We start from the raw sequence: 26,221 nt of genomic DNA, 5'->3' as shown, positions 1-26,221 counted from the left end.
GACAGTCTTACTCTGTTGCCCAGGCTGTAGTGCAGTGGCATGATCCCAGCTCATTGCAACCTCTGCCTCCCGGATTCAAGTGATTCTCATGCCTCAGCCTCCCAAGTAGCTGGGACTACAGGCATGCGGCACCACGCCCAGCTAATTTTTTGTAGTTTTAGTAGAGAGGGGGTTTCGCCATGTTGCCCAGGCTAGTCTTGAACTCCTGAGCTCAAGCGATCCACCTGCCTCAGCCTCCCAAAATACTAGGATTACAGGTATAAGCCACCATGCCCGGCCTACAATTTTTTTTTTTTTTTTTTAGATGAAGTCTCATTCTGTCACCCAGGCTGGAGTGCAGTGGTGCAATCTTAGTTCACTACAACCTCCGTCTCCTGGGTTCAAGCAATTCTCCTGCCTCAGCCTCCTGAGTAGCTGGGATTACAGGTGCCTGCAACCATACCCAGCGAATTTAGTATTTTTAGAAGAGACAAGAGTTTCATCATGTTGGCCAGGTTAATCTCAAACTCCTGACCTCAAGTGATCCTCCCAGAAAAACTTTTTAAATAGAGTAGTAGTCAGAATGATCTGAACTCTCTGAAGAAATACACATACATTAGGACCTGAAGGATGGCAATGAGCCAGCCATGTTTGGGACTGAAGGAAGAATATTTCAATCAAATGAAAGCACCAATAAAAGACCCTGAGGTAAGAAAGCTCTTGGTGGGTTCCAAAAAGGGAAAAGCAACCTGTGTGGCAGGAGCCTAGTTAGTGAGAGGGAGACCGGCATGAGATGAAGGCAGAGAAAAAAGCAGAGCCAAACCACACAGAACCTTAAATATCTTGGGCTTTATTTTAAAAGCAATGGAAGCTCTTGTTGGGTTTTAAGTATGGGAATGAAAAATCTGATTTAGGTTTTTAAAAGACCACTTCGGCTGTTAGGTAGAGAAAGTTTGGGAGAAGAATAGGAATAAAAAAAGAGACATCAGCCAGGGTCTACAGCAGTAGTTCAACCGAGAGATGGACTTCTTGGATGGACTTCAGAGGGGATGGAAATGGAAGGAGGAGATGGATTTGCGATGTATTCTGGAAGCAGAACTGAATGTTCGTGGTGATAGTTTGGATGTGAGGGTGAGAAGCGGGGTGAAATCAAGACTATTACCTAGAGACTATTACTTAGAGATATAGGAAGTATAGAGTATTATCTACTCTTTCTGTTGTTTTGGGATTTTTGTTTTGTTTTGAGACAGGGCCTTACTCCTGTCGCCAAGGCTGGAGTGCAGTGGCACAATCACAGCTCACTGCAGCTTCAACCTCCTGGGCTCAAGTACTCTTCCCAGCTCAACCTTCCAAGCAGCTGGGACCTCACACGTGCACCACCACATATGGCTAATTTTTGTATTTTTTGTAAATATGGGATTTCACCATGTTGCCCAGGCTGGCCTCAAACTCCTGGGCTCATGAAATCTGCCCACTTTGCCCTCCCAAAGTGCTGGGATTACAGGCGTGAGCCATCACTCAGCCGAGTATTATCTATTCTTATACAAGTATTATCTATACTGTTCATATGACCTTTATTTCATGCCTCGCGGATTTAGTGTCTTTTTATGAATACATATCTATCTTCCCAAATATATGGACAGTTCCTCAAGGACAGAGTTTTTGTCTTATAATTCTTGTACCTCCGCAAGGCCCGCTTAAAAACACATGTTTTACACCGTTGTTCATTGATAGCTTGCTACTACCTTATCACAGTTCAAGATGCAATAAATGCTACTATGATACGCCACCAGCCCCTCAGGAAGAAACCAGACATCACTAGATCCTACATCCAAATAACAGGACAGACATTACTTCTATATTTATTATCCAACACAGGTAATTCACATGCACCAAACACCAAGCAGATGAGAGCTGAGAAAAAGCCCCACAAAAACCAGTATCAATCTTGTAGCAGGGAATTATAAGAAAGTTATTCAGGCCTCAATAATTGTAATAATAATAGCATTCAGTCAGGTATGGTGGCTCACGCCTGTTATCCCAACACTTTCAGAGGCCAAAGCAGGAGGATTGCTTCAGCCCAGGAGTTCAAGACCAGCCTGGCAAACATGCTGAAACCCCATCTCTACTAAAAATATAAAAATCAGTCAGGGATGGTGGTGCATGCTTGTAATCCCAGCTATCTGGGAGGCTGAGGAAGGAGGATCACTCGAACCTGGGAGGCAGAGGTTACAGTGAGCCAAGATTGCATCACTGCACTCCAGCTTGGGTAATAGAGTGAGGCTCCATCTCAGAAATTAAAGAAAGATAGGAGAGGGGAGGGGAGGGGAGAGGAGAAGAGAGGGAAAGGAGAGGGAGAGGAGAGGGAAAGGAGAAGGAAAGGAGAAGGAAGGAAAAGAAAGAAAGAAAAGAAAGGAAGGAAAGCAAAAGGAAGAAAAGAAAGGAAAGGGAAAGGAAAAGAAAGGAAGAAGGGAAGGAAGGAAGGAAGGAAGGAAGGAAGGAAGGAAGGAAGGAAGGAAGGAAGGAAAGAAGGAAGGAAGGAAGGGGAAGGAAGGAAAGAGAAGGAAGGAAAGGGAAGGAAGGAAGGAAAGGTAGGAAAGGAAAGGGAAGGGAAGGGAAGGGAAGGGAAGGGAAGAAAGAGAGAGAAAGAGAGAGAATATAGCATTCATTGAAATACTCCCAAACACAAGGTAGTCTACTAGATACACACTACCTTATTTATGCCGACAGAAAATCCTACAAAGTAGCCAGGTGAGGTGGCTTATGCCTGTAATCCCAGCACTTTGGGAAGCTGAGGAGGGCAGATCACTCTGAGCTCAGGAATTCAAGATTAGCCTGCGCAACATGGCAAAACCCCATCTCTACAAAAAAATTTAAAAAATAAAAATAAAAATACAATATCTAGCCAGGCATTGGTGGCTCGTGCCTGTAGTCCCAGCTACTCGGGAGGCTGAGGTGGGAGAATCACTTGAGCCCAGGAGGTGGAAGCTGCAGTGAGCCAAGATCGCACTACTGCACTCCAACCTAAGTGACAGACACCCTGTCCCGAAAAAACAACAACAAAAAAGAAAATCCTCCAAGGTAGGCGGGGTTTTCTCATATAGTTTACAGATAGGAAGATGGAGGCCCTAAGAGCTTAAGTCACATTCAAAGTCACATCACTCGTAAAAGAGCTGATATTCAAACTGTGGTTTGTGTGACCTCAAAGTCCAGGTCCAGTAAATCTGGGCAGCTTCACCACGAAGCTTCACCTAGGCTCCACCTAGGCCCTGACTCGGTTCTTTAACCTTACAGGTTGGCTAAAACCTAAAGAGAAAAGGTTGCCTGAATAAGCATTCAAGTCAGTCTGGAAGGATTTGATGACAACGCCTCCTGCCCAATCTTGTCTCCAAGAACTCTCCAAGAGCAAGAGGACTGCTGGAAATAGATGTCTCTCTGTAGCTCTGTGACTCCCTGAAACCTTCTTGGGCCTGATGTTTAACCCTATGTATGACATTAGAGTCTGGCCTGGGGCTTGCCTAGAACATGACCCCGTCACAGATATTCCCAACTACTGCCACTTCTGCTCAGACCAAATGGCATCCAAGAAAGTAGGTAGTTCCTACTAAGAAATACTCAAAAATCAATCCAACAGAGGCCACAGTGGGAAATAAAAATATAATCCTATTTCATACATTAAAAGACCCCAAAACTTGTACTATCACAAGGAAATAAACATTTAAAAGCAGTTTATACTCCCAAGGAAGAAAAAATAAGCAGCACAAATTTGCATTGCATATGCATAGGGGCATTCATTAAAGCACATGTTTCTCTGGCTAATTACGTTATTAAGTAACAACGTTTGCATCTGCATCAGAAATACAGTCAACTAATTATGAGCATGGCTGGGAATTTTCCCTTACTCTCCCATTGTCTGTGATTTTTTCAAATAATGGGCTTCAAAATAGGACTCCCAGGGGAGTGGGGGAGAATGTGTTGTGCTGGTTTCAAGGGCCAACTTTATAATATAACTTATATCTCATATCTTGAAGATAAAAATGGTTATCCACAGGGCCAGCTTTCATATTCTACCAAGGAAATAGTCCAGAAGGAAATTTCTTTGATGAAAGGTACAGGCAACTTACGGCATCTAATCAACAACTGACTGTATCACAAATGTCACCCATATTGGCTGCCGTTTATTATACACATCAGCACAATAACATAGATTGATGACAGAAAGAATCTAGTAATATAAAGGCTCCATCTAAGACTGTTTAGAGATCAATAAATAACAAGCTGAGAAAGAAAAAAAGTGACCAACAATGCCAATAAATTCAGGCAGACTTTTTGCCATCTGCTAGAGGAATGAATGATGGACCCATTCCACTTACTGATACTGACCCCAAAATAAAATCTCCCCAGAAAAATAAGCAGTGCTATATGTAAAGCTTTGCAAAAGAGCAGAAGCAAGTGCTAAAAACTGAAGAAAATCACATTCGAGTCAGTTTTCATCTTTACCCAACAATAACAGAAATAAGTCTCTAGCATGCCTTGGAATCCGATCAGAAGGCTAGCACATCAATTGGAAATTAGTGGAATGTGGTAGGTTGTAAGGGCCTAAACAGTCCAGGCAGATTAACACCAGGGTCTGCACAATGCTTACGTTCCAAATCAGATAATTCAGCGAGATACCTATAGTTTCTTCATTTGTTTCATCTGTGAAAGTGTTCTCTCCCCCACTAAATGGTAAGCTCTTTCTGGGCTATGCATATACCCTGTATTTTTAAATATCCCCTGCAGTCCTTTGAATTACAAACATTATTTTAAACATTAATCTTTGTGACGTTCCTATGTAAGTAACATGGTCTAAGGAATCTTCAACAAAGTTTCATGCATCTTGCAGCATGTCTGCATATAACCATGAATCTGACTGTTGAGGTTGGCCCCTCATTCCAGGATCCCTTGGGCACTAAATTACACATATCACTCATGATGGAGGTTGGAATCTAATGTCTCAATATCTAGCAAGTTGAACTTAGAAAATGTTATACAGCAGAAAGAACAAGGCTGGGCGCAGTAGCTCACTCCTATAATCCTAGTACTTTGGAAGGCCAAGGCATGAGGATCACTTGAGCCCAGCAGTTCAAGACCAGCCTGGGCAACATGTTAAGACACTGTTTCTTAAAAAAGAAAAAAGTTTATGTTAATTAGCCAAGCATGGTGACCCATGCCTGTAGTCCCAGATACTCAGGAGACAGAGGCAGGAAGATCTCTTAGGCCCAAGAATTTGAGGGTGCAGTGAGCCATGATTGCACCACCACACTCCATCCTGGGCAACACAACTGAGACCTCATGTCTGAAAGAAAAAAAAAAACAAAGCCAGGGGCATTGCATTACCAGACTTCAAACTACACTATAAGTCTACAGTAACCAAAACAGCATAGTACTGGTACAAAAACAGACACATAGGCCAAGAAGCCAATGGAACAGAATAGAGAACCCAGAAATGAAGCCACATCTTCCACAAGAAAAGTCAACAATAACAAGCATTGGGGAAAGGACTCCCTGTGCAGTAAATGGTGCTAGGCTAGCTGGCTGGACATACGCAGAAGAATGAAACTGGACCCCTACTTTTCAACATATATAAAAATAAATTCAAGATGGATTAAAGACCTAAATATAAGAGTGCAAACTGTAAGAATGCTGGAAGAAAAACTACAAAACACCATTCTGGACATCAGCCTTGGGAAATAGTTATTATTAAGTCCTCAATAGGAATTGAAACAAAAACAAAAGTTGACAAGCGGGACCTAATTAAACTAAGGAGCCTGTACAGCAAAACAAACTATCAACAGAGGAAATTGATAGCCTACAGAGCGGGATAAAATATTCACAACCTGTGCATCTGACAAAGGTCTAATATCCAGAATCTATAAGGAACTTAAATAATTCAACAAGCAAACAACAAATAACTCCATTAAAAAGTGGGCAAAAGACATGAACAGACATGTCTCAAAAGAAGACACACAAGCGATCAAGAAACATATGAAAAAATGCTCCACATCACTTATCATCAGAGAAATGCAAATCAAAACCACAATGAGATTCCATCTCACACCAGTCAGAATGGCTATCATTAAAAAGTCAAAAAACAACAGATGCTGGTAAGGCTACAGAGAAAAGGGAATGGTTATACACTGCCGGTGGGAACGTAAATTAGTTCAGTCACTGTGAGAAATCTCCAAATTCCTTTCCAAAGAGCCTAAAACAGAACTACCATTCAACCCAGCAATCCCATTACTGGGTATATATCCAAAAGAAAAGAAATCGTTCAATCAAAAGGATGCGTGCACTTGTAAGTTAATCGCTGCACTATTCACAATAGCAAAGACATGGAATCAACCTAGATGCCCATCAATGGTGGATTGGATAAAGAAAATGTGGTACATGTACACCATGGAATACTACTCAACCATAAAAAAAAAATCATGTCCTTTGCAGCAACATAGGTGCAGCTGGAGGCCACTTCTAATATCCTAAGCATATTAAGGCAGGAACAGAAAATTCTAATATTCTAAGCATATTAATGCATGAACAGACAATCAAATACCACATGTTCTCTCACATAAGTGGGAGCTAAACATTGGGTATTCATGGACATAAAGGTGGGAACAATAGACATGGGGGACAAATAGAGGGAGGAGGGAGGAAGGGGGTTGAAACACTAACTGTTGGGTACCATGCTCACTACATAGGTGACAGGATCATTCATATCCCAAATCTCAGCATCACGCAACATACCCTTGTAACAAACTTGCACATGTGCCCCCTGAATCTAAAATAAAAGTTGAAATTATTAAAAAAAAAAAAAAAAATGTGGCCAGGCACAGTGGCTCACCCCTGTAATCCCAGCACTTTGGGAGGCCGAGGCAGGAGGATCACCTGAGGCCAGGAATTTGAGACCAGCCTGGCCAATGTAGTGAAATCCCATCTTTACTAAAAATACAAAAATTAGCCAGGTGTGGAGGCAGGCGCCGGTAATCCCAGCTACTCAGGAGGCTGAGGCAGGAGAATCACTTGAACCCAAGAGGTGGAGGTTGCAGTGAATCAAGTTTGTGCCATTGTACTCCAGCCTGGGCGACAAGAGCAAACTCTGCCAAAGAAAAGAAAAGGAAAAGGAAAAGGAAAAGGAAAAGGAAAAGGAAAGGAAAGGAAAGGAAAGGAAAGGAAAGGAAAGGAAAGGAAAGGAAAGGAAAGGAAATGTTACTGCAAGCATAAAAGAAAAATGGGAGGGTTATAAGTTTGCCATGAAGCACATTCTCAAGAGTAGTTTATTAACTGCTCTAATGAGCTCATGAGTACCCAAAAGTCTACTTCCTCTTAAGGCAATAGAAAGAAAAACAGATTACTTTTTGATGCATTTTGTATTCTAAATTCTTCCATGAACTTTAGCCTTGACTAACAATATATTTTCTTCAGATTGTATTCATAGAGAAAGCTCATTTGGAGGAAAAAGAAAATTTTCCTTTTCACATAACACTTATCATCAATAAATAAATAGTGTCTAATATGGAAACAACTAGAATGTAACCACTTCAGAAACTGCAGAGGAGGTGGTAGGGTGCATAAAAGCATGAATGTTAGGAGAAAAAAAGGGCTTAGCAGATCTCTTGTAAGGATCTTCCATTTGCAGAAGTGACAATAATGTTTGTTGATGCTTTGAGCTGCATATGAATATTTCTTTTTATCAAAATATAACATTAAAACTCTTCATTCTAATATTCTAGTTGTAAACAGAATGTCTGAATGGAAAACAAATAAATAAGGTAAAGTAAAAACTGAAGAACTTTAGACTTTCTCATTTTATGGTAAGAAGTTTCAGAAAGATCTTACATTTTTGATAAGGAGACCTGCCACTCCTCACTAGAAAATGGCCCACTTATTCATGACTGTGACATTGAGCCACACCTATTCTGCATTATGCACAAGGCCAAGGGCTTTATTCATTATCCCATTAAATCTTCACAATAGCTCTAAGGGATGAACACCATTTTATTCCTTTCCGCGAAAGGAAACTGGAGTTTAGAGAGGTTCAGAGTGGTTGCACAACTAGTTAGTGGCTAAGACAAAACTTACACGGGTCTTTCTGAGCCAAAAGCTCATGTACCATCCCTACTATTGGCAGCCTTATAACCAATGCCATCACTCATTCAGCACACTCAAATGACTTCAACCATTTACAAATATGGAGACATATTTTAATGGCATTTACTTGGCAAAAGCGTAACCCAGCAGAACTGCTGCATGCAATGGATAAGTCAATGCAGTTCTAAAAAATGTGTTAAAAGATCAGTATATTGTGAGGTGCCAGAAAATGTATTTAATTATTTTTAATTTTTATTCATCTATTTTGTAAAAGTTTTTAGAGACAGGGTCTTCCCCTGTTGCCCACGCTGGAGTACAGTGGCATGATCACAGCTCACTGTAACCTTGAACTCCTAGGCTCAAGCAATCCTCCTACCTCAGCCTCCCGAGCAACTGGGACTATAGGTGCATGCCATCACACCCAGACAATTTTTTATTTTTTTGCAGAGACAAGGTCTCACTATGTTTTCCAGGCTGGTCTTGAACTCCTGGCCTCAAGCAATCTTCCTTTCCTGGCCTCCCAAAGTGCTAGGAATATAGGTGTAAGCCACCATGCCCAGTCCAGAAAATGTATTTCAAATGAGAAAACATCCTATCACCTGGAACACAGATCCTATACACAAGGTAAATGCGCTCTCACTCACTCCTCCCTCAGCCATGGTGGCATCATTAGTCAATCACAGCATTCGTCTGTGCTAAGTCTGGATGTGGTCTCAGGATCCTTTTCACACCAGCACTAAGACTCCACAGGCAGCCGTGTAATGAAGCTTATCTGCCACTCTTCATTTGAATGCACTAAATTGTGGTACAATTTATGTCAAAGCTTTTTCAAACTCTTTCCACTTTTGTAGAGATAAATCAGGCCCTACTAAGAAAAATCTCAAGATGAAGAGTTGACTCGGCAACAGTGAATACCCTTCTGGCCAGGTCCTAGACCACACTGTGCGTGAAGGTGTGTTTGTCTCGGCACCCCTCTCCTAGCGCCCTCCAGCTTTTTTATCATCACCTCCCATCTCCAGGGTACGCTGACTGGGGCTGCCTTCTAGAAAAGTGCGTTGGGCTCTCATCTTGGTGCATAAGCTCGTGCATTACAGTAAGTGACTTCCTTATCCTGGTCCTTAAACTCCTCTGTGAAATGGGAAATAATACCAATCTATTAACCTTACACATGTTAAAGTGCTGGCCACCTCTACAGAATCAGGCTCTGCTATTAATGGACTTTGGAAACCATGTCCCACCCTGTTGACCAACTCAAAAGAGAAATTCTGCTTCTGTAATCAGCCCACCATGCTGGGCCATCCACCCTATAAGGGCCATACACAGAGGTAATGGGGGAAACCAGGAGTCAGCCCCAAGGTCTCTGTTTCTGCTTTATCAAAGCCTAGAGATGTCATGCCAAGAGAGAAGCAAGCATGAAGGCCTAGAAGACAAAGCAAGGAGGTTCGGAACTGGGAAAGGACATAAAGCTTGGGGACAAAACAAAAAAGGGGGCAAGGGTTTCTACAAGGCTCAGCCACACGATAAGCTGGGATGGCAGTTAAGGAGCCCATTCCACAGTGACTGCCATCATCTGCAGCGCCTTTTGAGGGGACCTCAAGGTGCTTCCACAGGCCTTGAGTATGCCAGGCACTGTGTTATGTCCTGGTGAGATCCCGCTAAAGAAGGCTGTGTGGTCGCTGAGCTCCCTGATTTACAGTCCAGTAGGGGAGACTAATGAAAGCCATGAAATCAATCATAAATAATATACTTACTTACTGGGTACTAAGAAAGAGAATAATGACAGAGGTGACTTTTTATTTTTTTATTTTTTTTTGAGACGGAGTCTTGCTCTGTCACCCAGGCTGCAGTGCAGTGGTGCAATCTTGGCTCACTGCAAGCTCCACCTCCCAGGTTCACACCATTCTCCTGCCTCAGCCTCCCAATTAGCTGGGACTACAGGCGCCCACCGCCACGTCCAGCTAATTTTTTTTATTTTTAGTAGAGACGGGGTTTCACCATGTTAGCCAGGACAGTCTTGATCTCCTGACCTCGTGATCCACCAGCCTCGGCCTCCCAAAGTGCTGGGATTACAGACGTGAGCCACCGCGCCTGACCCCAGAGGTGACATTTAAACTGAAACTTGAAACATGAAAAGGAGCTTGATAAGCAGAAAGCAGAGAGGCTGCACCAAGAGAGGAATGGATAAAATGTGATCCATCCATACAGTGGAATATTATTCAGCCTTAAAAAGGAATCACATTCTGATACGTGCTACAACATGAGTAAACCTTGAAAACATGCTAAGCAAAAGAAGCCAGACGTAAAAAGACAAATATTATGATTCCACAGAGATGAAGTGCTTAGAGTAGGCAAATTCCTAGTGACAGAAAGCAGATAGAGGTTACCAGAGTCTAGAGGGAGAGGGAATGAGGAGTTAGTGTTTAAAGGGTACAGAGTTTCCATTTGGGATGATGATAAAGTACTGGAAATGGATAGTGGTGATGGTTATACAACATTGTGAATGTACTTAGTGGTGCTAAATTGTTCACTTATATATGGTTAAATGGTAAATTTTATATTATGTGTATTTTACCCCCCCAAAAAAAACTTTTTAAAGCAAGGAGATCAGGTGCAATGCCTCATGCCTGTAATCCCAGCTACATGGGAGGCTGAAGCAGAAGGATTACGTGAGTCCAGAGTTCGAGGCTGCACTGAGCTATGATCATACCACTGCACTCCAGTCTGGGCAACAGAGCAAGATCCCATCTCTAAAAGATATACATAAAAAATTTTAAAAATAGGCCAGGTGCGGTGGCTTATGCCTATAATCCAACACTTTGGGAGGTTAAGGCATGAGGATCACTTGAGTCTAGGAGTTTGAGACCAGCCTGGGCAGCATAGTGAGACTCTGCCTCTGTGAAAAATTTAAAAAAAAAAAAGCTTGGCATGGTGGCAGACACCTGTAGTCTAAGCTACTCCGGAGACTGAGGTGGGAAGATCACTTGAGCCCAGCAGTTCAAGACTGCAGCGGGCCATGGTTGAACGACTGCACTCCAGCCTAGGTGACAGAGAAAGACTGTGTCTAAAAGAAAAATCAAAAAACAAAAAACACCCTTTTCCTCAGCAGCATCAAAGTTCATAATTTGCTAGTGTTTTTCGTGGAATTCCCAATTCCTGTGGCTTTATAACTTTGAGATAAAAATACAATGTCAGTTGGCACATGGCCCAGATTCTAGAGTCCCAAGGAAGACTGAAGGATAAATAAGAAGGGGTGTGTGAGCTCAGAAAGGAGCAGGCACAGCCGCGAGAAACCGAGGCCATGTGGTGACACGGGGGTGGAGGAGGAGGAAGGTGTCAGCGGGCAGAGGGAGCAGTTATTAGAGAAGGAAAAAAGAAGTGAAGATCTTTTAAATAACAGTTCTTTGGGAAAATGCAGCAAGCACTCTGCTCTAAATTAACTTTCTACATACTCAGTCTAACAATCCAGATGATTACTAATTTTCAAGGCAATCTAAATGGTTTTATATGGAGTTTCCTATGTAAATCCTTAGAGGGTTCTTTGATAGGCATTACGGCACATTTTAATCTAAGTTCTGCGTTTTAGTTGATCCATTGAAAGATCATCTTAGAACTAAAATGTTATCTTTAGAAATTCTTAACCACTGAGGATGATAACTAACCATCAAAATACATGTAGAGCCTACACAGCAAGTCGGAATATCAAAATGATAAACTTAGCCATGCACATCACTGGTGTTTCTTAACTATGCAATAAATTCAATGAAAATGGTGAGGGTTTCTCTTTTTTCCAAAATGAAAACAAGTTTGTTTCTTTGTCTGGTATGTGAAACATTCCGTCATGCTCACTTTGGCAGCACATATACTAAAATTGGAACGATACAGAGACTAGCATGATCCCTGTGCAAGTATGACATGCAAATGCATGAAGCCTTCCATTAAAAAATTTATTTCAATACAGAAAGTATATAAAATATAAAAATTGGCTGGGCACGGTGGCTCACACCTGTAATCCCAGAACTTTGGGAGGCCAAGGTGGGTGGATCAGCTGAGGTCAGGAGTTTGAGACCAGCCTAGCCAACATGGCAAAACCCCATCTCTACTAAAAATACAAAAAATTAGCTGGGCATGGTGGCAGACACCTATAATCCCAGCTACTTGGGAGGCTGATTCAGGGAGAATGGCTTGAACCCAGGAGGCAGAGGTTGCAGTGAGCTAGATTGCGCCATTGCACTCCAGCCTGGGCAACAGAGTGAGACTCCATCTCAAAAAGAAAAAAAAAGTATATATATATATGTGTATACATAAAGTATATGTATATAAAAAGTGCATGTATATAAAAAGTATATGTATATAAAGTCCAGGATCCCACATCCCCCCAGTGGAAATTATCACCATTAACATTTTGATGTATGGCGTTCTAAACATTTTTCCAAGCTTATCTATATATAGGGACTTTTTCAAAATGAAGACTGTTATTCATAGAATTTGTAACTCTGAAGCATACTATTAATACTTATCTATGTCAGTAAAAAAATTTTTTTTTTTTTTTTTTTTTGAGACAGTCTCACTGTGTCGCCCAGGTTGGAGTGCAGTGGTGCAATCTTAGCTCACAGCAACCTCCGCCTCCCAGGTTCAAGCAATTCTCCTGCCTCAGCCTCCCAAGTAGCTGGGATTACAGGTGCACTCCACCATGCCCAGCTAATTTTTTGTATTTTTAGTAGAGATGGGGTTGCACCATGCTGGCCAGGCTGGTCTCGAACTCCTGATCTCGTGATCCACCTGCCTTGGCCTCCCAAAGTGCTGGGATTACAGGCGTGAGCCACTGTGCCTGGCCTTTAATAAATATTCTTTTTTAAATATTGCTTTTCTAACATAATTTTATTGGACACATAATATTCCATTTTAAGGGATTGATTTACTTAACCAATCTCTTATTGTTAGACATTTGAGATTGTTTCTAATATTTCACTACGATAAATAGTTATAAACAAATATAACTACAGCAAATTAGAAGTATGAGGGCTTCACACTTCTTTGCATGCACAAATAAATTGGAAAATCTGGATGAAGTAAACAATTTTTTAGAAATACGTAAATTACCAAAATTTATCTTAAGAGAGAAAGAAAAAGAGTGGACATGATTAGATATACCAGTAAGTATAGGAAGAATTTAAAAATAGTCCAAATAGTCCAACGGCTACCTCTCCAATAGTGCCACATCCAGATGGTTTTATAGACGAAATCTCCCAAATCTTTAAAAATTCTATTTGTAGTATTCCAGAAATAGAGAAAGAAGGAAATTTTTACATTCTGTTTTTTAATTCAGAATAACATTAATACCAAACTGAACAAAGATGGCACAGGAAAATAAAATAGAGCAATTTCACTTATGAATATGAGTGCAAGATTTCTAACTAAAATTCAGCAAATATAATCCAAACAAAAGGAATAAAACACCAAAAACCCAGATTAATTCATTCCAGCAATTAGTACTGATCATTATCAGGAAATCTAACAATATAACCCACACATTATTATTTTTTTTTTCTTTATGAGACAGGGTCTTGCTCTGTCACCCAGGCTGGAGGGCAGGGTGTGATCATGGCTCACTGCAGCCTCAACCTCCCAGGCTCAGGTGGTCCTCCCACCTCAGCCTCCCAAGTAGCTGGGACTACAGGCATGCACCACCACTCCCAGGCTGGTCTTGAACTCCTGGGCTCAAGCTATCTGCCTGCCTGGGCCTCTCAGAGTGCTGGAATTACAGGCATGAGCCACCGCATCTGGCCACATTAGTATTTAAAAGAAGAAAAAAATATATATAATCACCTGCCTAAAAGACATGATAAAAATAACTTATTTCTAATTAAAAAAAAAGAAATTCCTAAAAAGTGGGAAGAGATTGATGCTTTCTTCAGATTATGGACATATAGCCAAAAACTAGAAAAAAATTTAAAATTTTTTTTTCACTTTTCAGGTAGAAACAGGCACATAAAATGATAATATTTGTAAACAGAGAAACAGAAAACCAGGTCAAGCGTGGTGGCTCATGCCAGGAATCCCAGCACTATGGGAGGCTGAGACAGACAGATCACTTGAGCCCAGGAGTTCAAGACCAGCCTGGGCAACATGGCGAAACCCCATCTCTATAAAAAATACAAAGATTGTACAGGCATGGTAGCTCATGCCTGTAGTCCAGTTACTCAGGAGGCTGAGATGGGAGGATAGCTTAAGTCCAGGAGCACCAGTGCACTCGAGTCTGGGTGGCAGAGCAAGACTCTGTCTCAAAAACAAGAAAAGGAAAAAGAAACAGAAAAACAGAAAGCCAAAATTTTTTTAAAAACTAACCAAAAGCCAGTGTCATCATAAAAACAGAAGCAGCATAACAAAGTGGCTGAAAACAATTCTGAAACTAGAATTCTTGGATTCAAGTTCAGCTCTGTCTCTAGTTGTGTGACCTTAAACAAATCACAGTCATGCGTCACTTGACAATCTGCATACATTTTGAGAAATGCATCATTAGGCAATTCCTTCATTGTGTGATAGTCACAGAGCGTACTTACACAAACCTAGATGGTAGAGCCTGCTACTCACTTAGGCTGTATGGTATACCTATTACTCCTAGGCTACAAATTCACACAGCATGTTACTATACTGACTACTGTAGGCAACTATAACACAATGGGAAGTACTTATATATCTAAATATAGAAATGATACAGTAAAAATACAGAATCAAAGATAAAAAATGATACACCTGTAATAGGGCACTTACCATGAGTGGAGCTTGCAGGACTGGAAGTTGCTCTGGGTGAGTCAGTGAGTGAATAGTGAGTGAATGCGAAGGCCTAGGACATTACTGTACACTTTTATGTACAGTAATGTACATACAGTAATGTACTTGCTGACAGAGCAGTAAGTTTGTTTACACCCGCAACGCCACAAACACGTGAGTGTGTTGCACTACATTATGACGGCTACGACGTCCCTAGGCAATAGGAATTTTTCAGTCTCATTATGATCTTATGGGACCACTACAATGTGGTCCATCATCATATATAAAGTGCTTAAAATAATACTTGGCCCACAGTGCCATATGAGTAGACATGATTAGATATACCAGGCGCAGTGGCTCACACCTGTAATCCCAGCACTTTGGAAGGCCAAGGCAGGCAGATCACTTAAAGTCAGGAGGTCAAGACTAGCCTGGCCAACATGGTGAAACTCCATCTTTACTAAAAATACAAAACTTAGTCGGGTGTAGTGGTGGGTGCCTGTAATCCCAGCTATTCGGGTGGATGAGGCACAAGAATCGCTTGAACCCAGGAGTCAGAGGTTGCAATGAGCCAAGATCGTGCCACTGCACTCCAGCCTGGTTGACAAAGCAAGATTCTGTCTCAAAAAAAAAAAAAATATGTATATATATATATATATGTTATTCCCACATGACATGATATATATACACACACACACACATATCATGTCACTAGGCAATAGGAATTTATATATATATATATAAATGAACATATATATACACGTTCATTCCCACATGACTTCTGGGAATATATATATATTCACACACACACACACACACACACACACACACACACACACACACATATATACCTAACATCAAAAAACTAACATCAGGAATGAAGAAATACCCAAACCATTTCCCTAATAGTCAGGAATTAAATAATATTCAAAGGCAACACTACCATTTAAGTTTTTGTTCTAAAAATACAAAGTGATCAATCAAGAGAAAAACATAAACATAACTTTTATAAAGAAAGAAAACTTTATAAACGGAATCATCATTATTTGCAGACGATATGATACTATTCCTGAAAATATCAAGAAAATCAACTGAAAATCTGTGAGAAACAAATAGGAATTTTAAAGATTTACTTGACTTATTTACTCCCTGAAACTGAAATTTAGAGAAAAATATGAAAACAGTCTCAAGGTAGTATGAACTAGGAACCTGAACTTTTTGAAAACTCACCTTGGCAATGTAATTTTGGGGACTCCCATGTGCCCAGGGCTGTGCAGCTTGAAACTGTGTCTTCTGGAATACTGAAAAATCCTTCTCTGCAAGCATAACGAACCTGGCTGCCCAGCCTAGACGTATAATTTCCTATGATATAGCCATTTGGAACCTCAGGAGGGGTACCACAGTCTATTTCTGAAAATAAATTAATGTCAAATTCATTATTTTGTGAATGTAAATCTTCAAAATTCATAATCTGTCTCCACCTCTACCCTATTCCTCACACACACACACCCCCAAGCCATATTTTAAGTACTGGTTCATTCCCACATGACTTCTGGGAACATTTCCAACGATTGTCTTTATTCAGTCTTCTAGCCTTCCATAGGTAAAGCATCTATACATGCACAAAGCTGAAGGAACTTAGCAATGAACCCTCACTAATTTACACTAAAGAGAAGCTTTGTCCAATGAAATAAAAAATCTGAATTGCAAAATACCTTAAGATATAATGTACCTTGATGATTTTCAGGGTCACTTTTGAGATGCAAGGACCTTACCAAATCATTGGTGTTTACTATCTAACATGGTAGTTAATATCAGAATATCTATTAACTGCTAATAAAAATCCTTTAAGTTTACTAATTTAAGCACTTTTTTTTTTTTTTTTGAGACAGACGTCTCACTTTGTTGCCCAGGCTGGAGTGCAATGACATGATCTTGGCTCGAATGCAATGGCATGATCTCGGCTCACTGTGACCTCTGTCTCCTGGGTTCAATAAATTCTCGTGCCTCAGCCTCCCAAGCAGCTGGGATTACAGGCGCTCACCACCACACCTGGTTAATTTTTTTATTTTTAGTAGAGATGGGGTTTCACCGTGTTGGCCAGGCTGGTCTCGAACTCCTGACCTCAAGTGATCCACCCACCTCGGTTTCCCAAAGTGCTGAGACGTGAGCCACTGCTCCTGGTCTAATTTTAGCTTTTTTAACATGGCCCCCTCTAACTTTATTGTTGTTATTTGCTTTATTTTATAGGTTGTACAAAATGTGCAAAGGATCAGATCACCTCCATCCACCTCCCCAACACAGGCTTGGAGCAAAAGAAAGTCACTATCAACAGAATTTCACCTTGAGGTGCTGCATTTTTTGGCAGAAACCCACCTGCGCATGACGTGGTATCAGTGGTTGGGTGGAAAGGCTCAGGTCCATTCCTTGGCAAGTATCCATCCATACAGTAGCATTCAAAGCTCCCATGAGTGTTCACGCATTGCCCTCCATGCCTGCACAGGCCAGAAACTTCACACTCATCTACGTCTTGGGACCCAATCCAAATAGAGAAAAGGAGAGAAAAACAGAAAAAAGAAAAACAAAAGGAGAGGATATTGTGACAGCCATTTTTTCACATTTTCAAGCTACTCTTATAAAAAGACGCATTTGTTTGCAATTGTATCATAAATTTTATTTTATGCCTTATAGGTTCTTCTCATATATTGTTCATATCATAGGCACTGAAAACATAGCAAGTGCTGAATAAATGTCTGTCAGTGTGTTCTGGGAATTTACAAAAACCAATAACCATCCCCAGCTCCCTGACACCCAACAAAATGAACTCAAAAACATAAATATATCCAATCACTAAAAAGTATCCAATCATTTTAAAATATCCAATCATTATAAATATATACACTCACTAAAAAATATCCTGGCCGCACATGGTGGCTCATGCCCGTAATTCCAGCACTTTGGGAGGCTAAGGCGTGCAGATGATTTGAAGTCAGGAGTTCGAGACCAGCCTGACCAACATAGAGAAACCCCATCTCTAGTAAAAATTAGCCGGCCATGGTGGCACACGCCTGTAGTCCCAGCTATGCAGGAGGCTGAGGCAGGAGAATCACTTGAACCTAGGAGACGGAGGTTGCAGTGAGCCGAGATCACGCCACTGCACTCAGCCCGGGTAACAGAGCAAGACCTTGTCTCAAATTAAAAAAAAAAAATCCAATCACTGAAAAAATCCAGTTACTATAAAAATATCCAGTCACTATAAATATATCCAGTCACTAAAATATATCCAGCCACTATAAATATATCCAATCACTATAAATATACCCAATCACTATAACAAAAGAATGGTCCCAACCTCATACTAAAACATCTAAAGTAGGGCTTCAGATAGCAAACAATTTACAGGCCTGGCACGGTGGCTCATGTCTGTAATCCTAGCACTTTGGGAGGACTGCTTGAGTCCCAGAGTTTGAGACCAACCTGGACAATAAAGTGAGAACCTGGCTCTTAAAAAAAAAAATTAACTTAAAATATAAACAAATTTTTAAATGTTTTAAATAAGGAAAACAATCTCCAGGAGAGTGAAAATGCCAGTCCATGAGTATAGGATGGTGTGGCAGGTAGTAGAGTGGTAATTTAATTAGGAAAGGTCTTACTAATTTTATGAAAATCAGACAGGCTTAAAACAGGCTTCTGGGAAGACAGGACATGCCCCTTTGCAGATTTTTTCCACCTGACTGAAGACTACCAGAGATAGCAGGTACAGGGTAAAAACTGCCCAACAAGCCAGAGGCTGGAGAAGAAATCTCTCTGCCAGTTAGTAGTTTTTTCCCTCGGAACTGACTTTGAAACTTTAAGAATTCCATCAGCTGGGCATGACTGCACACGCCTGTGGTCCCAGCTGCTCAAGAGGCTGAGGCAAGAGGATTGCTTTGAGTCCAGGAGTTCAAGGCCAGCCTGGGCAACAGAGCAAGACCTTCATCTCTAAAAATAATTATATTTTCATCAGAGCCACATAGATCAATTCCACTTGAAGAAAACAAACAAGCACCTTAACTGAAATTCCTAGGACATTTGCATAAAAACATCAGGGATTGAGCAGTAGACAGGAAGCAGCATGATTGAAGAAAGTCTGTTTTTTTAAAAAAATAATTTTTCAAAAAACTAGTAATACCATAATTTTTTTTTTTTTTTTTTTTTTTTTTTGAGACAGAGTCTCACTCTATTGCTCAGGCTGGAGTGCAATGGTGTGATCCTCGCTTACTGCAACCTCTGCCTCCTGAGTTCAACCGATTCTCCTGCCTCAGCCTCCTGAGTAGCAGGGACTACAGGTGTGTACCACCACACTGGCTAATTTTTGTGTGTCTTTCTGTAGAGACAGGGTTTCACTATGTTGGCCAGGCTGGTCTCGAACTCCTGACCTCAAGTGGTTCAACCATTCAGCTCCCAAAGTGCTGGGATTACAGGCACGAGCCAATGCACCTCACTATAATTTCTTTTTCTTAAATGACATTTTAGCCCCCAAAAGAGAAAAGAAAATTATCTCAGAATCCTTTTAAACTTTTACATTCTTTATTCTTTTTCCTTTTTGGTCTTGGATCAATGAATGCCTCTCCACTCACGCCAATCATTGTTTGGGAACCAGTAATTCTATTCAATTGCTGACAGAGCCCATCCAAGTCAAACCACCCTCACACAAGAAGAAGTGCCACAGAGCTTCTTCTGGGTTGTGGCTCATGGTGGATTCCATGATTCCCAAGAGTCATTCAGGGGCAGTTTTAAGGGCCAGAACATCTGCCAGTTCTCCACGACTGGCTGGGATCATCTCTCACTAGAACCCTGGCAATTCATTCCGCCTCTAACGTTGGTGACATCCAGAGGCCCACCTGCAATCAGCTCCTGAGCTGGACGTCAACTCTGCAAAGCACAATAAACAACTGGATGCAGGATTCTTTGGAATCCAGGAACTAGGATTCACATCCTGTGGTTCCAGGTAAACAGTGACTAACTGCTGATACCCCAAAACTTGCTAAGCTCTGCCCCAGCTAAAGCCCACTGATGTTTCTCTGGCAACTGCAATTCTAAAAGAAACAGTATTATCAAGAAAAGCAATTCATCGGCTTTTACAAAGTGATTACTGGAGAACTCACAAGGAAAGGTCACGGGAATGGCTGCCAGTGGACACGGTCTTCACAGTGGGGGCACGGAAATGCTCCAAAGTGAGACAGTGGTGATGCTAGCACAACTTTGTGAATATACTAAAAACCACTGAGTTATATATATCAAAAGGGTGAATTTGATGGTGTGTAAACTATAGCTCCATTTTTCAAAAAAGAGAAGGTCATTAAATCATTGCAAGAATAGAATAAATAAAAGTAGAGCCTAGATCTGGATTTTGTTCCAGGCAGATTGGGTCTAGTTTGGCTGACACCTATTTGGCCCTTGCATAAAATCTTTCTTCTCTTTCCTCTTCCCTTCTTCTTCTTCCCTCCTCCTGTTCCCATCAATCTTCTCCCTCTTCCTCCTCCTCATTCTTCTTCCTAACTTAAAAAAAAAAAAAAATTAAGACATAGTCTCACTCTGTCACCCAGGCTGGAGTGCAATGGCACAACCTTGGCTCACTGCAGCCTCAAAGTCCTGGGCTCAAGCATCTTCCCACCTCAGCCTTCCAAGTAGCTAGGACAATAGGCACACGCCACCACATCCAGCTAATTTTCTTATTTTTTGTAAAGATGAAGTCTCATTATGTTGCCCAAGCTGGTCTTGAACTCCTGGTCTGAAGTGATCCTCCAGCCCTGGCCTCCCAAAGTCCTGGGGTTACAGGCATGAGTCACTACGCCCAGCCTTCTTCATAACTTTCAAAAGCTGAATTCATCTCTTGGAACTATAAATATACTGAAAAATATACAACTGTAAGTTTTTCCTGGCAAATTCCCACAGCCTAGAAAACACAATTTCAGGGTTCATATTCTCCAGAAAGTTCCCCTGATTCCTTCCTCACAGCCAAGATAAGTGACCCCTGGATTCCATAAACGCTGTCTGCTTACCTATGACTAACACTTTATACTGAAATTAGCTGCCTGCTCATCACCCTCCCACTAGCACAGCCTTGGCGTATAAGAAGTGCATGAGAGGCCAGGTGTGGTGGCTCACGCCTATAATCCCAGCACTTTGGGAGGCCGAGGCAGGTGGATCAGCTGAGGTCAGGACTTCGAGACAAGCCTGGCCAACATGGTGAAACTCTGTCTCTACTAAAATACAAAAATTAGCTGGGCATGTTGGCGAGTGCCTGTAATCCCAGCTACTCAGGAGGCTGAGACAGGAGAATCACAGGTGAATCGTTTGTACCCAGGAGGCAGAGGTTGCAGTGAGCCGAGATCGCGCCACTGCACTCCAGCCTGGGTCACAGTGGCTCAAACCTGTAATCTCAGCACTTTGGGAGGCCAAGGCAGGCAGAACACAAGGTCAGGAGATCAAGACCATCCTGGCCAACATGGTGAAACCCCATCTCTATTAGCCAGGCGTGGCGATGTGCACCTGTACTCCCAGCTACTCAGGAGGCTGAAGCAGGAGAATCGCTTGAACCTAGGTGGCAGAGGCTGCAGTGAGCCGAGATCACGCCACTGCACTCCAGCCTGGGCGACAGAGTGAGACTCCATCTCAAAAAAGAAAAGAAAAGAAAAAGTACATGAGAAATGTGTATTGAATAAACAAAACACTAGCTCATCATCTTATATGCTTTTTTTAGTGTCTTTTCTTCTTAATATACAAAATGTAATACTGTAACATTGTACTTCTGCAACCATACAGCCAGTAATTTGCTGCCTAGAACAACAGGATATTATAAAATGTTTTCTCTGAAGGAATGTGTTCATTCACACCAAGAATAAATCAAATGCATCCTTTGAGAGATTCTGCTTTGGTACAGGTCAAGAGGGAGGATGAATCCGAGCATAAGAACCTATGGTTCCTGGTAGCTAAGAAGATAAAATATGTTCTCCTTTCATTTTCTTTTTCCTGAAAACCTTTAAATATCATGAAGCTTTCAAGCAGAGTCATTAAGTCTACACAAAAGCATCTTAGAACCAGGAGGCTTTTTCTGCCTTTCCTCTTCATTATTGTTCGAAGATTTTCCTAGAAAGCCAGAGAGCAACATTAAATAGCATGCTGTTTATAGAGTTTAGGTAACAGAGGAGTCGCTAAAAATCTGGAGGGTTTGTCCCCACCCTGTATTCGACCAGCCTATGCTCAGAGATCCAACCTATAACGCTCCTGTGCTCCCAAAACTCGCACTCCTCACTCAGCGTACACATGTGGGAGGCAAGCCCATGTCTCTAACAGGGACAGCTCTGACCTCCTGTGAGCCAACAGCCGGGTGCCAGCCCTCAGATTAGTGTGCTCTGAGCTGAGGAGTGCCACTCACCCTAAGGACCCCCCACCTATGGTTACAGGAACCTGCAAGAGGCACACCATCTCCAGAGAGTCCCTCCTCACTATTCATTATCAAAATGATCAGGCCAGGCGCGGTAGCTATTGCCTGTAATCCCAGCACTTTGGGAGGCCGAGGCGGGTGGATCACCTGAGGTCAGGAGTTTGAGACCAGCCCGACCAACATGGTGAAACCCCATCTCTACCAAAATTACAAAATTAGCCGGGTGTGGTGGTGTATGCCTGTAATCCCAGCTACTTGGGTGACTGAGGCAGGAGAATCGCTTGAACCCAGGAGGCGGAGGTTACAGAGAGTCAAGATTGTGCCACTGCACTCCAGACTGGGCAACAGAGTGAGACCCTGTCAAAAAAAAAAAAAAAAAGTTCAAACAAAACATTACAATGAAAAAAAGAATATTGCAATGAACTCCCATAGACCCACATCCCCCCAAGATTCAATCGTTGTTTACATTTTGCCATTTAAAGTAGCTTACAGACTAAAGGAATTCTATTATAGATACATCATCATAACACCCCTAGATACCTCAGCATGCATCTCCCAAAATAAGAATATTATCCTATATACCACAATACCATTATCCCATCTAACAGAACTAACATTAATTCCCTAATATTAACAAATGCACGGCCCAGATACTACCCTGCTATCACCAATCGCGAACACTGCAGCCCCCTTCTTGATTACCTGTACAAAAGGTGCCATCGTTGGGAATGAATGTCTTGTTGTTGTTTGTGGCTCGATATCCTTCCAGGCAAATGCAATAGAAGCCCCCGGGGGTATTGTGGCAAGATGTGTGGTTCCCACAGACAACAGTGGCTCCAAACTGGCACTCATTTTTATCTGTGGACACACAGACAAGGCACCGGAAGAGCTATCAATCCACACCGACTCCAACAGCCCAGGCTGTCCTCCCATGCTATGGACCCAGAAACCAATGTTCTGTGACCACACCTTAGTGATCTATTCCTCCAGCCTCTTCTCCTTTCACGATGCTCCCCAGACTACAGGACCTGGGCCCCTTGTCGTTACATGCCAGGAGTGTATGAAACCTCAAGAAAAATGCAACACCTCAATCTGGCAATCCATCTGATTTGAAGATTGGGAGAAGAGGGCCCTCTTTGAACTTTTGCAAGCTTAAAAAGATATTTTCAGACGCCCACGGAAACAAACCAGCGGAATTCCTTTTTCCAGTTCAGCCATTCTCATGGTTTTTCATGAAAACTAGTGTAGGCTGATTTTACAGCCAGTGATTAACTACAAAATTTCTTCCTTCTGAGCTACCAAGAAACACAATGGAATTAGTGCTGCAGCCTCATCCGGAGCAGGCCTAAGGCAGGAGCAGGAACAGCTCATGCTAATGGTCAATGACCTGTGTGAATAATGTTAGTCCCTCAGTGCAGGGACCTGGAACATGGATGCTCGATGAGTCCCCAGAAGCCTGCCCGGAGTGTTTTTCATTCAATAATATGACATCAAAAGACGCAAAATGAAAGTAAATCTCCCTCTCATCTCTGCCCCCAAGCTCAGGAGTCAGCAAACTTTTTCTCACAGTATCTGTTGCAACAGCTCACCTGTGCTCATGGGCACGAAAGCAGCTGTAGACAGCAGGTAAACTACCAAGCAATGTTATGTTCCAGTAAAACTCCACCTACAGAAACAGGCAGCAGGTCGAATTTGGCCCATGGGCCATAGTTTGCTGACTCTGCCTAACCCTTTAATTTAAGAGGAAACTCCTGTGACCAAATTGTTATGCATCCTTCTAGAGCTGATCTACCCAGTTAGCTTTTTTTGGGAGAAAAATCATCAACTTATGAATTTGTAGCTTTTTTTGTTTGTTGCTTCGTGTTTTATTTCACCAGTGGGCCCCTCAGATCTGTGTAATGGCCTCTCACAATTGCACTCAATTCCTGCTCATTCAAAAGTACTCTCCGGAAGATCTGGGTGTTTTATTATTATTATTATTATTTTATTATTATTATTATTTTACAGTCATGTGTCACTTAATGATGGGGACACATACCGAGGAATGTGTCATTAGGCAAGTTCATCATTGTGGGAACGTCACAGGGTATATTCACACAAACCTAGATGTCATAGCCAACTCTACACTCAGGTTACATGGTAGAGTGTAGTGCTCCTAGGTTAGAACCTGTATAGCATGTGACTGTACTGAATACCGTAGGTAACTGTAACACAGAGGGAAGTATTTGTGTATCTAAATATATCTAAACACAGAAACTGTACAGTAAAAATACCGTATAAAATACAAAAAATGATACACCTCTAGAGAGCACTACCATGAAATGGAACATGCAGGACTGGAAGCTGCTCTAGGTAAGCCAGTGCGTGAGTGGTGAGTGAATATGAAGGCCTAGAACATTATGATACATGACTGTAGACTTCTATTTTTATATAGAGACAAGGTCTCCCTCTGTCACCCAGGCTAAAGTGCACTGGCACGATCATAGCTCACTGCAGCCTTGAACCCCTGGGCTCAAGTAATCCTCCTGCCTCAGCCTCCTGGGGCTAGGAGTGGCTAGCACTACAGGCAAAAGCCATCATGCCCAGTAAATTTCTAGTTTCTAATTGTAGAGATCAGCTCTCACCGTGTGAGAGCCCAGGCTGGTCTCAAACTCCTGGCCTTAAGGGAGCCTCCCACCTTGGCCTCCCAACGTGCTCCCAAAGGGATTACAGGTGTGAGCCACCACACCCAGCCTTACTGTAAACTTTCTAAACACTGGACACGTAGACTACACTAAATTTATAAAAGTATCTTTCTTGGCCAGGCGCATTAGTTCACACCTGTAATTCCAGCACTTTGGGAGGCTGAGGCAGGTGGATCACCTGAGGTCAGGAGTTCGAGACCAGCCTGGCCAACATGGTGAAACCCCATCTCTACTAAAAATACAAAAATTAGCCAGGTGTGGTGGGTGCCTGTAATCCTAGCTACTTGGGAGGCTGAGGCAGGAGAATTGCTTGAACCCAGGAGGCAAAGGTTGCAGTGAGCTGAGATTGTACCACCGCACTTCAACCTGGGCGACAGATGGAGATGCCATCTCAAAAAAAAAAAAAAAAAAAAAAAGTCAAAGGGCAAGCAAGAATGTAGCTAGCATCCATGGGAGGAGGAATTCCTTTGGGAAGGGAACAGAAAAATTTGTCCATTCTTCTCAACTTCATTTCCATCTCACTGTTAGAAAGTGCGGGTGAGGAATGGGAGAGTGAGAAGCATTAGGAGAAATTCTCCCAGGAGCCTCAGACTGCAGGGTAGCCAAATTTCTTATGGGTAGAAACCTAAAAAACAAGAGTCAAAGAAGGCTTCACTCCAACCTGCAGAATGGGCAATGGTGGATGACTGGAAAAGCCTGTGTCTGCAAATGAAAGGTGACTTTTTGAAGACAAGACTAAGTTGAGGTTTTTTGGTTTTTTGCTTTTAGTTTCTTTTTTTCTATTTTTAAGAGATGGGATCTTGCTCTGTCACCCAGACTGGAGTGCAGTAGTGGCCAGACGTGATGGCTCATACCTATAATCCCAGCACTTCAGGAAGCTGAGGCAGGAGGATCACCTGAGCCCAGGAGCTCAAGACCAGCCCAGGCAATGTAGTGAGACCCTGTATCTACTAAAAATGAAGAAGAGGAAGAAGAAAAGGAAGAAGAGAAGGAAGAAGAGGAAGAAGGAGAAGGAGAGAGAGAGAAAAAGAAAAGAAAGAAGAGGAGGAGGAGGAAGAAGGAGGAGGAGGAGAAGGAGGGAAGGAAGGAAGGAAAGGAGGGAGGGAGGGAGGGAGGGAAGGGAAGGAAAGGAGTGAAGGAAAGGAAAGGAGAGAGAAAGACAGAAGAAAAGAAAGAAAGAAAGAAAGAAAGAAAGAAAGAAAGAAAGAAAGAAAGAAAGAAAGAAAGAAAG

At 42.0% G+C, this 26,221-nt stretch overlaps 1 protein-coding gene and 1 non-coding gene across 7 annotated transcripts in view; one reads left to right on the top strand and one right to left on the bottom strand.

Annotated features, from left to right (window-relative positions):
* SUSD1 (sushi domain containing 1) overlaps positions 1–26,221 on the bottom strand; it is a 136,038-nt gene that overhangs the window by 89,123 nt on the left and 20,694 nt on the right. For 4 of the 6 annotated variants that reach the window (XM_023201849.3, XM_023201859.3, XM_023201842.3 and 1 more), the window contains exons 3-5: positions 23,009–23,164; positions 17,254–17,406; positions 16,108–16,287 (exon numbers count right to left, since the gene is read on the bottom strand). In XM_023201849.3, coding sequence (XP_023057617.2) covers positions 16,108–16,287; positions 17,254–17,406; positions 23,009–23,164 — 489 coding nt within the window. Of the gene's footprint in view, positions 1–16,107; positions 16,288–17,253; positions 17,407–17,783; positions 17,905–20,024; positions 20,385–23,008; positions 23,165–26,221 lie in introns of those variants that run through there. The other 2 variants (XM_023201856.2, XM_023201852.2) reach the window with 2 other exon arrangements.
* On the top strand, positions 11,945–12,054 carry LOC111536853. Its single transcript, XR_002729833.1, has one exon. It is a non-coding gene; the product is annotated as a U6 spliceosomal RNA (small nuclear RNA).

This window comes from Piliocolobus tephrosceles, chromosome 14 (genome assembly GCF_002776525.5).
Source record: "Piliocolobus tephrosceles isolate RC106 chromosome 14, ASM277652v3, whole genome shotgun sequence".
NCBI classification, from domain to species: domain Eukaryota; kingdom Metazoa; phylum Chordata; class Mammalia; order Primates; family Cercopithecidae; genus Piliocolobus; species Piliocolobus tephrosceles.
This window is presented reverse-complemented; position numbering and strand designations above follow the sequence as displayed.